Genomic DNA, 18,338 nt, shown 5'->3' with positions numbered 1-18,338 from the left:
AGCCAGCAGAAAAAGTTTGTATTTATAAGGTGTTACTGAACCATTAAAACGGCCATATTACACCTATTAATTGGTTGCACACTACAGAGGCCCATTTATAACTGTCCCTAATTGGCCCCAGCAGAGAGGGGAGCCCAAAACTTTGCCAGTCAGACATAAAAAACTATACTGCCCCTCGCAATGGCTGCGCTCAGGGAATTTTCTAATATAAGGGCCTGACCCTGCGAGTTTCAAGATGTCTGCCATAGAATGTTATGATGCTTGCTGTAAAGGTAAACTACAGTGGGGAGCGCAAAGTTATCAGGCAGCAGGGAGCGCATTTTAAAAATTAAATCCTGCAGCAAATACAAATTAGATGACTCTGCTTTCAGCCTATAGTATCTTACAATCATCACTATTTTCACATCTAGGTGTTCTTCTATTACGTTAATGTGTTTTGTGTATTTAGACACAATTTAAATTAAAAAAGTGTAAATATAAAAAGACTGTGCACATTTTATTAATGGAATTAAATTGGAAAGTTGTTTAAAACTGAATCATTAAAGTTTAATTTTGACTTGAATGTCCCTTTAATATGCTGCTTTTTCAGCAATGAACAAGTGCAGAGGTTGCACATGAAACAAATCTGCATCCTGCGGTCTCTTATGACCCCCATATGACCCCCCCTAACATACTGATCTGACATTTGTTTTGATTTTACAAATGATCTAATAAACTCCAACTTCTTAAGAGAACTTGTGGAGAGCATAGTTTACTAAATCCAGTGCTACAGAATTTTGCAGCGCTGTACAAATAAATGATAATAATAATATACTTAGACAGCTGGTCTTGCGTAAAACCTTTTTTTTCCAAGTTTCATAGTACTGGCAAGATTTCTTATAGAATCTCACAAGCCTTAAAACTTTACACTTATTTTTTTCCATATTTAAAAAAATAATATAATTTTGACAAATATACCTACATATTATTCTCAGGCAAATCTTTGCTTTAAATATGTCATTTTAAACAGCATTTATTTACTGTTCAATGTCCCTTTAAAGGGACACTGTACTCAAAAAAATGTCATTCATTTGAAAGAAGAGTATTTAATCCTGTTGAAATTGTTTTGTTCCGTGAAAAATGCAAAGTAAAAGATGTCTACATTTAAAGTGATTATAAAACTTTACAAAGACGCTTCTATTTTTAAATACTTACCATTTCGTTACGGTAAACAGACCGCTGATCTCCTGCCTGCATCTCCTTCTGTATTTAGCATATCGATGACGAATCCGGCTTCCTCCAATCGTTGCGTGCCCCACAAGCTGGACGCCAAAGGGGGAACACAACGATTGGAGGAAGCCGGATTCGTCATAGATATGCTCAATACAGAAGGAGATGCGGGAGGTTGATCGACAGTATGTTTACCGTAACAAAATGGTAAGTATTTTAAAAAAGCGTCTTTTCAAAGTTTAATGACTTAAAGTGCCCATGTTTTTAGGATTATTTTTAATTAAATAAACTTAACAATCACTTTAAATGGAAACTAATACAGCAGTCAGTATCAGTTGTGTACTTGACTCTAACGTTTATTGGCTGATAGGTATTTTCTGTCAATGCTCATTGGCTTATAGGTACTTCCTGCTAATGCTGTTCTTTCATATCCTGTTGATTTAAATCTCTTTAAAGCAGGGCCCTCATCCTCTTGTATTAATTATTTTTTTGTTTAGGTTGTTTTATGTACCTGTAATTTTTATACTCATGTATCCAAAGCTACAGAGTATGTGGTACTTTAAAACTAATTATGATAAAAATGATAATAATAATAAACATTTTGAGTATATTTTCCCTTTAAATGTGATGGGGCACTCCAGCATCTCTGGGGAAAGTGGACCACCAATCAAGTGTTTCAGAGGCATTATATATAACATATTTCTGGGGAATACTTACTGAGTTTATATCCTTTTTTTAAGTTAGAAGAACGTATTCCCACTTTTTTCTTAAAAAAATTGTAAACTGAAAAAGAAAGTATTTCCTCTCTCCCTCTCTTCAACTCAGGGAAATAGGTTTAAGGTGAGACCCGGGGGAAAGAATTTCCTTTATTTTTTTCTGGTCCTTTTAATATACCAAATTAGCCTTTGATATTTTGAACCCTATAACCTTAAACTGTTTATCTTTAAATCCATAGTTGCAACTTCATAGCGCCTTACTGTTGATATAATCTAAGAACTATCTTTTATTTTATATTTCTTAAATGTGTACAAATATACCTCCCCTTTTATCCAAGTCTTTGTGACATATGTTAAGTGTTTTACAGAATTATACCTATTTGTAGTACTACAATGTTTTGCACCATGTGCATATTTGTGTGCCTATTGTTAAGCAAGACTTTGTCCTGTTTTGTATTGTGTGTTATTCAAAAATAAAAAAAATATAATTAATAAAAAAATTGTACCAAGCATTAAATGTGTATATTGTTTAGTGGATGTTACTCCCTCTTTAAAGGGCCATAATACCCAAATGTTTAAACACTTGAAAGTGATGCAGTTTAGCTGTAAAAAGTTGACTAGAAAATATCACCTGAACATCTCTATGTAAAAAAGAAAGATATTTTACCTCAAAAGTTTCTCAGTAGCCACCTCCCATTGTAAAGGACTTCTAAGCAGCAAATCAGTATGTCTGTCCCGGGACAGTGGAAGGAGCGAGCTTTCATGGACACTCATCTTATTTCCCTATTCAGTGTAAGGAAGTTTACAATGAAATCTCATGAGAGTTAAGTGAAATCTCATGAGATTACAGTAAAAGAGTTGATGACCTCAGCACTGTTGAAGCTGATTGGCTGCTGTTCATTTCTTCATTTTTTTTTATTTTTTTTTACCTGCAGCTGGGCAACAGCTGAGTATAACTTTTTACACAGAACTTACTCTGCTGAGCTGAGGAAATTGTGAGGTAAAATATCTTCCTTTTTACATAGAGATGCTCAGGAGATATTTTCCTGTCAGCTTTTTACAGTTATAATGCATCACTTTCAAGTGATTTAGCATATGAGTATTATGTCCCTTTAAGCGACTTTGCAAGTGATAAATGAAAAGCAGCTCTAATTAAACTATTGTAGCGACCAAGATATTGTTGTAATTTTAATGTTTCTCTCCTTTACTTGGTTATTAAAGTCTAATGATTGTTTGCTTTCTAGCTTTGTAGCCTTTTTTCTATTTCCCCGCTGTAAGATAACAATCTTACTAACCTGTTTTTAAGTTACGTATTCTTTTAACCACTTAACACTGTTAGGATGTACCATGCCGTCCTAACAGCGCTGGGCTTTAACGCCGTTAGCATGGCATGGAACGTCCTACCTTTTTTGGTATTCTGCACCCTCCTCCTTCTGTTTCATGGGAAATCAGACTGGGGCATGCCTAGCATTGTAGGTAGTCCCTCATGATCCAATCCTGGCCTTAAAATCATACAATCGCATTGACGATCACGTGATTTTATTTTTGAAGTAAGTGTTTACATCTGAACTTCTTGCAGTCACAGATGTGTATGTACTTGATAATTTCCTGTAACCTTCTTGAGTTTGTTTTGCGTGTAGTCATTTGACATATGGTTTTTCGATGTTATGCTGAAAACATAATAGATACAAAATAACAGTTTGTGATTTATCAAGCAAAAGTCTAGTCCAGTGTGTGCTAACATCTATATGTCGTACAGCTTGAGTGGGTTAAATCCCTCACATAATAATACTTCTGTGCGGGTAGTTATTATATATACACATACAACAGTGACCCCTTCCCAGTCCTGCCACTTGTATCTTACCACCATATCCCTTGAATTCTGCCAGATAACCTTTTTTGCACTATTAAGGGCTAGATTTATCAAAGCTGAGGCGTACAGGGGCACGTATACGCGCCCCTGTACGCCTCAGCTCGCCTGTGGCGGGGCGAAATTACCTGCAGATAATCAACATTGCACACGAGCGCAAAATTGCACTCCCACCCCCTGCCCGCGCACAGCCAATCACACGCGGGCATGAGCTGTCAATCTCCTCGGTCGGACTCGACCTTAGAGGTGGCGAAAAGGTTAAGGAAGCGGTGGTCTGGTGACCGCTGCTTGATAAATTACGGCGAGCAAGTTCTTGTGAGAACTTGCAGCCGTAGGGCTTTGGTAAATCGAGCCCTAAGTCTAACTAGAAGGTAAAACCCTTTATTCCATGAGGCTTTAATCCTTACCCGGTTTAGCCCTATGCTCAAGCTATTTATGTTTTTCTCATAAATATTAATTTGGTTTCACAAAATTCTTTTACGTTTGCAGGAAAGAAAAAAAATAAAAAAAATAAATAAATATATATATATATATATATATATATATATATATATATATATATATATATATATATATATAAAATAATAAAGATTATAATAATAACAACTTAAAGAGACACTGAACCCAAATTTTTTCTTTCGTGATTCAGATAGAACACGAAATTTTAAGCAACTTTCTAATTTACTCCTATTATCAAATTTGCTTCATTCTCTTGGTATCTTTATTTGAAATGCAAGAATGTAAGTTTAGATGCCGGACCATTTTTGGTGAAAAACCTGGGTTGTTCTTGCTAATTGGTGGATACATTCATCCACTAATAAAAAAGTGCTGTCTAGAGTTCTGAACCAAAACAAAGCTTAGATGCATTATTTTTCAAATAAAGATAGCAAGAGAACAAAGACAAATTGATAATAGGAGTAAATTAGAAAGTTGCTTAAAATGGCATGCTCTATCTGAATCATGAAAGAAAGAAAAAAATTGGGTTCAGTGTCCCTTTAACCCTTTATAGTGTATTTAAGTTGTTGTCTTTTTGTTTGTTTGTTTGTTTGTTTTTTTACAAGTGTTGCAGAAATTAGGCAACATTTGTAGAAATATTAATTAATAAATTGTTGCTCTTCTAGTGGTTTTGCTTCTCTGATTGTTTATTTAGTATACGATAAACTACAGTTTTACTTTTATATCATGTATCAAATGACTTACTGATTGAGACTTCACGTGTAAGCTCTGCTGCAACGTGACAGCCCTGTACCAGTGCCCGTGTCCACACAGAAAGGTCTCGTTGATTCTCCACACGGAAAACGCGGGTATCTATTCCTTGTGGGCAGCCCGTGCGAGTGCCGAAAGTTAAATGTGAACCTAATGATGGTGAACTATTTCCCGGCCCAGAATGCACCAACCTAAAAAAAAGAGCACAGAGATCAGTAACACATATTGTCACATTTATGCAGTCTATAATACACTATATGGTCAGATTTTAGAGGAAATCTGATTTGTTTTATTAGCTATAAACATATAACTACAACAAAGCAGTTAGGAGATCTATTTGATTGTGGTGTAGATGGAACAGGAATTAACCAGAAGTCTAATGCTAATCACAAATGATTGCTAAATGCAGTGGTGGCATTAACTTCAGGCTGAATCTCACCACTGGTTATATATGGTGTAAAATACAGTTGTGCTCATAAGTTTACATACCCTGGCAGAATTTATGATTTCTTGGCCATTTTTCAGAGAATATGAATGATAACACAAAAACTTTTCTTTCACTCATGGTTAGTGTTTGGCTGAAGCCATTTATTATCAATCAACTGTGTTTACTCTTTTTTAAATCATAATGACAACAGAAACTACCCAAATTACCCTGATCAAAAGTTTACATACCCTGGTGATTTTGGCCTGATAACATGCACACAAGTTGACACAAAGGGGTTTAAATGGCTATTAAAGGTAACCATCCTCACCTGTGATCTGTTTGCTTGTAATTAGTGTGTGTGTATAAGAGGTCAATGAGTTTCTGGACTCCTGACAGACCCGTACATCTTTCATCCAGTGCAGCACTGACGTTTCTGGATTCTGAGTCATGGGGAAAGCAAAAGAATTGTCAAAGGATCTGCGGGAAAAGGTAGTTGAACTGTATAAAACAGGAAAGGGATATAAAAAAATATCCAAGGAATTGAGAATGCAAATCAGCAGTGTTCAAACTCTAATCAAGAAGTTGAAAATGAGGGGTTCTGTTTGATAAAATACTGCATTCATCTTGCCATCAATTCTAACCAAATTTCCTGTGCCTTTGTAGCTCACACATCCCCAAAACATCAGTGATCCACCTCTGTGTTTCACAGCAGGAATGGTGTACCTTTCATTATAGGCCTTGTTGACTCCTCTCCAAATGTAGCATTTATGGTTGTGGCCAAAAAGCTCAATAATGGTCTCATCACTCCAAATGACTTTGTGCCAGAAGGTTTGAGGCTTGTCGCTGTGCTGTTTGGCGTATTGTAAGAGGGATACTTTGTGGCATTTGCGTAGTAATGGCTTTCTTCTGGCGACTCGACCATGCAGCCCATCTTTCTTAAAGTGCCTCCTTATTGTGCATCTTGAAACAGCCACACAACATGTTTTCAGAGAGTCTTGTATTCCACCTAAAGTTATTTGTGGGTTTGTCTTTACATTCCGAACAATTTTCCTGGCAGTTGTGGCTGAAATTTTAGTTGGTCTACCTGACCGTGGTTTGGTTTCAACAGAACCCCTCATTTTCCACTTCTTGATTAGAGTTTGAACACTGCTGATTTGCATTCTCAATTACTTGGATATCTTTTTATATCCCTTTCCTGTTTTATACAGTTCAACTACCTTTTCCCGCAGATCCTTTGACAATTCTTTTGCTTTCCCCATGACTCAGAATCCTGAATCGTCAGTGCAGCACTGTATGAAAGATGCAAGGGTCTGTCAGGAGTCCAGAAACTCATTGACCTTTTAGACACACACACTAATTACAAGAAAACAGATCACAGATGAGGATGGTTACCTTTAATAGCCATTCAAACCCCTTTGTGGCCATTTGTGTGCATGTTATCAGGCCAAAATCACCAGGGTATGTAAACTTTTGATCAGGGTCATTTGGGTAGCTTCTGTTGTCATTATGATTTAAAAAGAGTAAACCCAGTGGATTGATAATAAATGGCTTCAACCAAACACTAACCATGAGTGAAAGAAATGTTTTTGGGTTATCATTCATATTCTCTGAAAAATGGCCAAGAAATCATAAATTCTGCCAGGGTACGTAAACTTATGAGCACAACTGTATCTATTTTTATCAAGTGATGAGTTTTTGATGAAATCTTATTTTGTTAAAATCTTTCTGTTAAACCTGCATACTTGGCCCTTTGGGGCCTATCTATCAAGCTCCGAACGGAGCTTGAAGGCCCATGTTTCTGGCGAGTCTTCAGACTCGCCAGAAACACAAGTTATTGAGCAGCGGTCTAAAGACCGCTGCTCCATAACCCTGTCCGCCTGCTCTAATGAGGTGGACAGGAATCTCCGGAAATCAACCCAATCGAGTACGATCGGGTTGATTGACACCCCCCTGCTGGCGGCCACGAGTCTGCAGGGGGCGGCGTAGCACCAGCAGCTCACAAGAGCTGCTGGTGCAATGCTGAATACGGAGAGCGTATTGCTGTCTGCATTCAGCGATGTCTGTCGGACCTGATCCGCAATGTCGGATCAGGTCAGACAGACATATGATAAATAGGCCCCTTTGTCTTTTTGGCCTATAATAATATTCATGAGGTGCCCCTGTTCTGTAATCTTTATAACTAATTTAATTTGGAGTTAAAGGGACATGAAACCCAACATTTTTCATGATTCAGATAGAACATGCAATTTAAAACAACTTTCTAATTTACTTCTATTAACAAATTTTCTTTGTTTTCTTGGTATCTTTTGTTGAAAAAAAGTTTAGGTACATGCATGTGTCTAGACCACTATATAGCAGCAGTTTTGCAAGAATGTTATCCATTTGTAAGAGCACTAGATGGCAGCAATATTTCCTGCCATGTAGTGCTCTAAAGACCTACCTAGATATATTGTCAACACAGAATACTATGGGAATGAAGCAAATTTGATAATATAAGTAAATTAGAAACTTTTTTTAAATTGTAAGCTCTGTCGCAATCACACAAAAAAAATTTGGGTTTCATATCCATTTAACTTTAAAAAGGGGCACTAAACCCAAAATGTTTCTTTCATGATTCAGATAGAAAATACAATTTCTCCTGTTAAGTGTAGTCAGTCCACGGGTCATCCATTACTTATGGGATATTAACTCAGTTTTTATTTCTTCAATCAAAAGTTTGTTATTTTAAACAGCACCGGAGTGTGTTGTTTTTTCTCAGGCAGCATTAGAAGAAGAATCTGCCTGAGTTTGTGTATGATCTTAGCGGACGTAACTAAGATCCATTTGCTGTTCTCGGCCTTCTGAGGAGCGGGGTAACTTCAGAACAGGGGACAGCGGGCAGGGTTTACCTGCAAAGAGGTATGTTGCAGTATATTATTTTCTAAGGAATGGAATTGACTGAGAAAATACTGCTAATACCGTTAAAATGTAAGTACAGCCTTAAATGCAGTAGTAGCAACTGGTATCAGGCTGTTATGTATGTATGTTGGCACTGAGGTATTTCTGGGGAATGGCACTTCACTAAGAAAATACTGTATACATATAACTTATAGCCTTTCTGCAGTGAGAGCGACTAGCAACAGGCTTTTTAATATCATTTCATATATTAAAATGTTTACTGGCAGGTTAATCGTTTTTTTCTCTGAGGTACTTGGTGAAAAATTTTTTGGGCATTACTTTCCACTTGGCTATCGTTTATTTTAAATAAAGTCAGTTTATTCAGCTTCCCCACTGTTGTATTATGAGTGGGAGGGGCCTATTTTGGCGCTTTTCTACGCAGTAGAAATTCAGTCACAAATCTCCTTATTCTCCCTGCATGATCCAGGACGTCTCTACAGAGCTCAGGGGTCTCCAAAACTAGTTTTGAGGGAGGTAATCACTCACAGCAGACCTGTGAGACTGTGTGTTGACTGTGATTAAAACGTTTATATTTTATTGTTATACGTTTTTCCGGTATTAAGGGGTTAATCATCCATTTGCTAGTGGGTGCATTCCTTTGCTAAATCAATACATTTACTGTAAAAAATTGTTTTCTATAACTAATCCGGTTATTTGTTATTTCAACTGTGACAGTTTTTGTGTGCTTCTTAAAGGCACAGTAACGTTTTTTTATATTACTTGAAAATTGTTTGAAAAGTATTTTCCAAGCTTGCTAGTCTAATTGCTAGTTTGTTTAAACATGGCTGACACAGAGGAATCTCTTTGTGCAATATGTTCTAAGACCAATGTGGAGCCCAATAGAAATTTGTGTAGTAATTGCATTGATGCTACTTTAAATAAAAGCCAATCTGTACATGTCAAGACAATTTCACCAGACATCGAGGGGAAAGTTATGCCGACTAACTCTTCTCACGTGTCAGTACCTGCATCTCCCGCTCGGGAGGTGCGTGATATTGTGGCGCCAAGTACATCAGGGCGGCCATTACAAATCACTTTACAGGACATGGCTAATGTTATGACTGAAGTTTTATCTAAATTGCCAGACATTAGAGGTAAACGCGACCACTCTGGGGTGAGAACAGAGTACGCTGATAATGTTAGAGCCATGTCTGATACTGCGTCACAAGTGGCAGAGCATGAAGACGGTGAGCTTCATTCTGTAGGTGACGGATCTGATCCAAATAGACTAGATTCAGACATTTCAAATTTTAAATTTAAGCTTGAGAACCTCCGTGTACTATTAGGGGAGGTATTAGCGGCTCTGAATGATTGTAACACGGTTGCAATCCCAGAGAAATTATGTAGGCTGGATAGATACTATGCGGTACCGGCGTGTACTGACGTCTTTCCTATACCTAAGAGGCTTACAGAGATTATTACCAAGGAGTGGGATAGGCCCGATGTACCCTTTTCCCCCCCTCCTATATTTAGAAAAATGTTTCCAATAGACGCCACCACACGGGACTTATGGCAGACGGTCCCTAAGGTGGAGGGAGCAGTTTCTACTCTGGCTAAGCGTACCACTATCCCGGTGGAGGATAGCTGTGCCTTTTCAGATCCAATGGATAAAAAGTTAGAGGGTTACCTTAAGAAAATGTTTACTCAACAAGGTTTTATATTACAACCACTCGCATGCATTGCGCCTGTCACGGCTGCGGCGGCATTCTGGTTTGAGTCTCTGGAAGAGACCCTTGAATCAGCTCCATTGGATGAGATTACAAACAAGCTTAAAGCCCTTAAGCTAGCTAATTCATTTATTTCTGATGCTGTAGTACATCTAACTAAACTTACGGCTAAGAATTCCGGATTCGCCATTCAGGCGCGCAGAGCGCTGTGGCTAAAATCCTGGTCAGCCGATGTGACTTCTAAATCTAAATTGCTTAACATACCTTTCAAAGGGCAGACATTATTCGGGCCCGGTTTGAAAGAAATTATCGCTGACATTACTGGAGGTAAGGGCCATGCCCTGCCTCAAGACAGAGCCAAACCAAGGGCTAGACAGTCTAATTTTCGTGCCTTTCGTAACTACAAGGCAGGAGCATCATCAACTTCCTCCGCTCCAAAACAGGAAGGTTCTGTTGCTAGATTCAGACAGGGCTGGAAACCTAACCAGACCTGGAACAAGGGCAAGCAGGCCAGAAAACCTGCTGCTGCCCCTAAGACAGCATGAAGTGAGGGCCCCCAATCCGGAAACGGATCTAGTAGGGGGCAGACTTTCTCTCTTCGCCCAGGCTTGGGCAAGAGATGTCCAGGATCCCTGGGCGTTAGAGATCATATCTCAGGGATATCTTCTGGACTTCAAAGCTTCTCCTCCAAAAGGGAGATTTCATCTTTCAAGGTTGTCAACAAACCAGATAAAGAAAGAGGCGTTTCTACGCTGTGTACAAAACCTTTTACTAATGGGAGTGATCCACCCGGTTCCGCGGTCGGAGCACGGACAAGGGTTTTACTCAAATCTGTTTGTGGTTCCCAAGAAGGAAGGAACCTTCAGACCAATCTTGGATTTAAAAATCCTAAACAAATTCCTAAGAGTTCCATCGTTCAAAATGGAAACTATTCGGACAATCTTACCCATGATCCAAAAGGGTCAGTACATGACCACAGTGGATTTAAAGGATGCCTACCTGCACATACCGATTCACAAAGATCATTACCGGTACCTAAGATTTGCCTTCCTAGACAGGCATTACCAGTTTGTAGCTCTTCCCTTCGGATTGGCTACTGCCCCAATAATCTTTACAAAGGTTCTGGGTTCTCTTCTGGCGGTACTAAGGCCGCGAGGAATATCGGTAGCTCCGTACCTAGACGACATTCTGATACAAGCGTCAAGTCTCCAAACTGCCAAGTCTCATACAGAGTTTGTACTGGCATTTCTAAGGTCACATGGGTGGAAAGTGAACGAAGGAAAGAGTTCTCTATTGCCACTCACAAGAGTTCCCTTCTTAGGGACTCTTATAGATTCTGCAGAAATGAAAATTTACCTGACAGAAGACAGGTTAACAAAACTTCTAAATGCTTGCCGTGTCCTTCATTCCATTCCGCACCCGTCAGTGGCTCAATGTATGGAGGTAATAGGCTTAATGGTAGCGGCAATGGACATAGTACCCTTTGCACGCCTGCATCTCAGACCACTGCAATTGTGCATGCTGAGCCAGTGGAATGGGGATTACTCAGATTTGTCCCCTATGCTGAATTTGGATCAGGAGACAAGAAATTCTCTTCTATGGTGGCTTTCTCGGCCACATCTGTCCAAGGGGATGCCCTTCAGCAGACCAGATTGGACGATTGTAACAACAGACGCCAGCCTGATAGGTTGGGGCGCTGTCTGGAACTCCCTGAAGACTCAGGGATCTTGGGCTCAGGAGGAGAGTCTCCTTCCCATAAACATTCTGGAATTAAGAGCAGTTTTCAACGCTCTTCTGGCTTGGCCTCAGTTAGCAACTCTGAGGTTCATCAGGTTTCAGTCGGACAACATCACGACTGTGGCTTACATCAACCATCAGGGAGGGACAAGGAGTTCCCTAGCGATGATGGAAGTCTCAAAGATAATTCTATGGGCAGAGTCTCACTCTTGCCACCTATCAGCGATCCACATCCCAGGCGTGGAGAACTGGGAAGCGGATTTTCTAAGTCGTCAGACTTTTCATCCGGGGGAGTGGGAACTTCATCCGGAGGTTTTTGTCCAAATACTTCGGCGTTGGGGCAAACCAGATCTGGATCTCATGGCGTCTCGCCAGAACGCCAAACTTCCTTGCTACGGATCCAGGTCCAGAGACCCGGGAGCGGTTCTGATAGATGCTCTGACAGCACCTTGGGCCTTCAACATGGCTTATGTGTTTCCACCCTTCCCGTTGCTTCCTCGATTGATTGCCAGGATCAAACAGGAGAGAGCATCGGTGATTCTAATAGCGCCTGTGTGGCCTCGCAGGACCTGGTATGCAGACCTAGTGGACATGTCGTCCTGTCCACCATGGTCTCTACCTCTGAGACAGGACCTTCTGGTGCAGGGTCCTTTCAAGCATCCAAATCTAATTTCTCTGAAGCTGACTGCTTGGAGATTGAACGCTTGATTCTATCAAAGCGTGGATTCTCGGAATCAGTGATTGATACTTTAATACAGGCTAGGAAGCCTGTCACCAGGAAAATTTACCATAAAATATGGCGCAAATACTTGCATTGGTGCGAATCCAAGAGTTACTCATGGAGTAAGGTTAGGATTCCTAGGATATTGTCTTTTCTACAGGAAGGTTTAGAAAAGGGTTTATCCGCTAGTTTGTTAAAGGGACAGATCTCAGCTTTGTCCATCCTTTTACACAAACGTCTGTCAGAAGTTCCAGACGTTCAGGCTTTTTGTCAGGCTTTGGCCAGGATTAAGCCTGTGTTTAAAACTGTTGCTCCACCATGGAGCTTAAACTTAGTTCTTAACGTTTTACAGGGTGTTCCGTTTGAACCCCTTCATTCCATTGATATCAAGCTGTTATCTTGGAAAGTTCTGTTTTTAATGGCTATTTCCTCGGCTCGAAGAGTCTCTGAGTTATCGGCCTTACATTGTGATTCTCCTTATCTGATTTTCCATTCAGACAAGGTAGTTCTGCGTACTAAACCTGGGTTCTTACCTAAGGTAGTTACCAACAGGAATATCAATCAAGAGATTGTTGTTCCATCATTGTGTCCTAACCCTTCTTCAAAGAAGGAACGACTTCTGCACAATCTGGACGTTGTCCGTGCCCTGAAATTTTATTTACAGGCAACTAAAGATTTTCGACAAACTTCTTCCCTGTTTGTCGTGTATTCTGGACAGAGGAGAGGTCAAAAGGCTTCGGCCACCTCTCTCTCTTTTTGGCTTCGTAGCATAATACGTTTAGCCTATGAGACTGCTGGACAGCAGCCTCCTGAAAGAATTACAGCTCATTCTACTAGAGCTGTGGCTTCCACTTGGGCCTTTAAGAATGAGGCCTCTGTTGAACAGATTTGCAAGGCTGCAACTTGGTCTTCACTTCACACTTTTTCCAAATTTTCCAAATTTGACACTTTTGCTTCTTCGGAGGCTGTTTTTGGGAGAAAGGTTCTTCAGGCAGTGGTTCCTTCCGTGTAAAGAGCCTGCCTGTCCCTCCCGTCATCCGTGTACTTTTAGCTTTGGTATTGGTATCCCATAAGTAATGGATGACCCGTGGACTGACTACACTTAACAGGAGAAAACATAATTTATGCTTACCTGATAAATTCCTTTCTCCTGTAGTGTAGTCAGTCCACGGCCCGCCCTGTTTTTTATGGCAGGTCTAAATTTTAAATTATACTCCAGTCACCACTGCACCCTATAGTTTCTCCTTTCTCGTTTGGTTTTCGGTCGAATGACTGGGTATGACGTAGAGGGGAGGAGCTATATAGCAGCTCTGCTTGGGTGATCCTCTTGCACTTCCTGTTAGGGAGGAGTTAATATCCCATAAGTAATGGATGACCCGTGGACTGACTACACTACAGGAGAAAGGAATTTATCAGGTAAGCATAAATTATGTTTTTAAACAACATCCCAATTTACTTCTATTATCTAGTTTGCTTTGTTGAAGAAATAGCAATGCACATGGGTGAGCCAATCACAAGAGGCATCTATGTGAAGCCACCAATCAGAAGCTACTGAGTCTATCTAGATATGCTTTTCAGCAAAGGATATCAAGAGAATGAAGCAAATTAGATAATAGAAGTAAATTAGAAAGTTATTTAAAATGGCATGATCTTTTTAAATCATGAAAGAAAAAATTTGGGTTTCATGCCCCTTTAAGTTACAAGCTGCAGTAACAAGGACCAAATACATTGTTTTATAACAATTTTTTGTGTATTGATTCATCTTCCTAAAAGATAGAATGTGATCCCCGGTAGATATCTAAGTGACAACCAATATACCAAAAACGATTTATTTATTTATTTTTTTGTTTGTTTTTACAATAGTAATAATATGGCCTTTGGTTAAAATAAATTTGTGTGTTTAATACAAGCAAAGCCATATGTTCTTAAATTCATTATGTGCACAAGAAGATCACATTAAATTAAAAAAAAAAAGGAAATCTCACTAAAAATCTGGGCACTATAGTGTACAAAATAAATAGTGCTCTATCTAATTCTCCAACAATATTTTTCAAGATATGTGGCTCTTCAACAGTCACTTATCCTATGGGGATTCGAAACAAAGGGCTAAAAATATTTCAGTTACTTAGCTGAGGTCGCTTCCAATTTTTCATACTTCTGCTATAAAAAGTCAGCTCATCCTGCCCCAGATTGATTTGTGCAACATCTCCTTTTCACATTTTCATAATGTACTTTCAGTTCAGAAATAGCTTCTTTACAAAAAATGTATGTACTTTTTTTAACCCTTTCCTGCCAGGGTTAAAGTGTCTACATCGGAAAAACTGTTCCGATGTAGACAAATTGAAATCACGCGATCGTGCACACGATCGCTAGATTTCAATTATTGGATTGCATCTGGGGGGTGTCCCTATAACCCTAGGAACGCCCTCCAGACCGCGATCAAATCCAGGAAGCGCAGAAGGCTTCAGGACAGCCATTGGCTAGGACGTTCTATTCCGTCATAATGGATATAAAGCCCAGTGTAATTATGACGGAATAGAACGGCATAACGGCGTTAAAAGGTTAATTTTTTGTTGTTGTTGTAAAATAATAATAGAAATTGTGCTAGGGGAAATTGTGGTTTAATTTGCTTGTCCAATTAAAGGGATAGATCGTAGAAGGGATGCTATGAAGGCTGTGCATGAGTATTCAATACAGTGGCTGATCAGAGAGCTGGCATCAGTGAAGACTTAATTTGTGTCGTACAACCCACTGCCGGCTCTCTGAGCAGGTGTGGTTTTTGAATACTGGTGCATTGGCCTTCACAGCATATGTGCATATGCCGTTGAAAAACAGTCATCATTTTTACTAGAAGCATTTTTACTAATGGAAGTTTATTGCAAAAGGTCTTCTATTTAAAACTGAAATACACCCATACATATTTCAGTTGTGACATTTCTATCCCTTTAAAGTGATGGTAAATTTTAGCATTTTTTAAATGCTAGGATTTACCAGTGCTATAAATAAAGAGGACTTTTAAGTCATGAAGTATAAAAAAAACCTTTATGCTGAAAGTACCTTTATTTGCCTGCAGTTTGTGCTGAGTTGAGCGCCTCAGGTCTTCCATGGTAGAACACTTTTTTTCATTGAGGTGACGTTTCCATCTCTTAGCCAATAGCAGCCGTGATTGCCAATCTACATGATGCCTAATGGCTAGCACGCTATTAGTTAAGAGGTGGAAACATCACCTTAGTGAGAAAATAGAGTGTTGCAATGGGTGGACATAGGCTCTCACCTCAGCATAAGCTGCACACAAATAAAGGAATTTTTGTTATACTTAATGATTGAAAGTCCTCTTTTTTTATAGCACTGGTAAATCCTATAGTTTTAAAAATGCTAGGATTTACTATCACTTTTAATTAATTTGGATTCTCTCCTTTGGGTGCAAGAATAGCTGTGTATGTTTGGAATATAACTCCTGAATATGGTAGGTATTGCCACCATTTACATGACTGTACCCTGACCAAAGCCACACCACCCACATAAATACTGTATGAATACGCTCCTCATTAAGTCCTATTAAGAGTTAGGGGTTAAAGAATCATGTCTGCTCAACATCGCATACGCTGTCTGCATTTATCATTGCACAAGCATTTCCGGTGAAATGCTTGTGCAATGCCGCCCTATGCTCACAATGCCGCCCTATGCTCACTAGCGGCCAATTGGCCGCTAGCAGGGGCTGTCAATCATCCCGATCGTATCAGATCAGACAGTTTAAGAAGCAGCAGTCTTACGATCGCTGCTTCTTAAAGGGACAGTCTAGTACAAAATAAACTTTCATGATTCTGACAGAGAATGTAATATTAAACAATTTTCCAATTTACTTTTATCACCAATTTTGCCTTGTTCTCTTGTTATTCTTATTTGAAAGCTAAACCTAGGAGGTTCATATGCTAATTTCTAAGCCCTTGAAGGCCACCTCTTCTCTCATGGCATTTTTACATTTTTTCACCACTAGAGGGTGTTAGTTCATGCGTGTCATATAGATAACACTGTGCTCACGCACGTGGAGTTCAGGTGAGTCAGCTCTGATTGGCTAAAATGCAAGTTTTTTTAAAAGAACTGAAATAAGGGGGCAGTGTGCAAAGGGTTAGATACAAGGTAATCACAGAGGTAAAAATTATATTTATATAACTGTGTTGGTTGTGCAAAACTAGGGAATGGGTAATAAAGGGATTATCTATCTTTTTAAACAATTAAAATGTTGGTGTAGACTGTCCCTTTAGCTTACGTTTCAGAACTTAGTGTGTACACTTTTTAAAAGAAAAGTTGCTCCTGCCTATATAGTGCCTAAATGTACTAAAAATAAGTTATACACAACGACATTGATGCACAAGCAAAGGACACATAAACTTGCCACTGATGTGATGAGCTGTGGTACCTTTCAGGCAGTCGTAGGAACGTGTGATGTGTGTGAGTCTCAGTGGGTGTTTGTGTGTCAGCAGAAGCATCACCTTGTAGAGATTAGTGGTAGTCTCTGTTTTGGGCTCCCCCACTCCTCTTTAGTCCTTGGCATTGCATCAAAGATCAGAAAATCTCTTTGTGTGACTGCAGCAAGCGCTGGTTGCCAGACAGATCGCCCATCATCCACAGACACCTGGCACAGAGCAAAGGTTAGAGCCATAAAACATTTTTAATTGAAAACAAAACAACTAATGATTCTAGGTACTGATATGAAATTATTCTTTATAAAAGCAGTGAACATTAAAGGGACATTGCAGTGGAAAAATGACATGCTCTAATTCATGAATTCATTTAGGCATATAATTTGTGAACTACTCACCATAGAACAGTAGCTGGTGAAGTTTTGAGTTAGTGGGGCACTTCTAAACCCTACCCCTTCTTACATACCCTACTTATGTGCCTCATTATGCACAGAAAAATAATAACAATACAAAAGAAAATACAGATTGCCCTAATCCTGTGCAGATTTACTCCAGTGGTCTGCTACAGTGGACATCATGTACACTAGTTACTAGGTGTGGTGCTTCTGCCCTACCAGTATATATCAGGCATCCAATCAGAGGTATGCTTGAGTTATTGGGCCGGCCCCCGGGGAGCTATAATATGGTTCCCGACATGAATACATTTTTGAGAGTTGCTGTGGACAGTTAAGGGGCATATTTTACAAAAAAGCTGAAATGTGAAATACAGTCTGCTCTATTTGTAAGCTGTCTCTCAGATACGATCGGGACAATTGACACTCCCTGCTAGCAGCCAATTGGCCGCAAATGTGCAGGGGGTGGCATTGCACAAGCATTTCACCAGAAATGCCTGTGCAATGTTAAATGCCGACAGCATATTCTGTCGGCATTTAGCAATGTCAGGCGGACATTTGACACAGCGAATCTTGTCCGCCTGCCGCTTGCAATTTGGCCCCTAAGTGCCATTGCATTGTCTTTGTATCAAGTATTTGTTGATCATACAAATCTACTGTATTTACCGGTCCTTTAAGTTGTGCAAAGACAATGCAATTCCCGACAATTTAATATAATTTTAAACAGCTTTAACTTAACCTTTTTTCATAATATTCTTTAAAATATTTACTTTATACTTTAATACAGGCACAATAAAACATGTATTTCTTCTGTTAAGTGTGATCAGTCCACGGGTCATCATTACTTCTGGGATATTAACTGCTCCCCTACAGGAAGTGCAAGAGGATTCACCCAGCAGAGCTGCATATAGCTCCTCCCCTCTACGTCACTCCCAGTCATTCTCTTGCACCCAGCAACTAGATAGGTCGTGTGAGAGGACTATGGTGATTATACTTAGTTTTATATCTTCAATCAAAAGTTTGTTATTTTAA

General features: G+C 39.4%; 1 protein-coding gene across 3 annotated transcripts in view; it reads right to left on the bottom strand.

Annotated features, from left to right (window-relative positions):
- The window catches only part of SNTB2 (syntrophin beta 2), a 92,247-nt gene that overhangs the window by 31,981 nt on the left and 41,928 nt on the right, over window positions 1-18,338 (bottom strand). For all 3 annotated transcript variants that reach the window (XM_053699416.1, XM_053699417.1, XM_053699418.1), the window contains exons 4-5: window positions 16,984-17,126; window positions 4,996-5,192 (exon numbers count right to left, since the gene is read on the bottom strand). In XM_053699416.1, the coding sequence (XP_053555391.1) occupies window positions 4,996-5,192; window positions 16,984-17,126 (340 nt within the window). The remainder of the gene's footprint in view (window positions 1-4,995; window positions 5,193-16,983; window positions 17,127-18,338) is intronic.

This window comes from Bombina bombina, chromosome 1 (genome assembly GCF_027579735.1).
Source record: "Bombina bombina isolate aBomBom1 chromosome 1, aBomBom1.pri, whole genome shotgun sequence".
Lineage (NCBI taxonomy): Eukaryota > Metazoa > Chordata > Amphibia > Anura > Bombinatoridae > Bombina > Bombina bombina.
The sequence above is the reverse complement of the archived record's forward strand: the minus strand, read 5'-3'. Positions and strand labels throughout refer to the sequence as shown.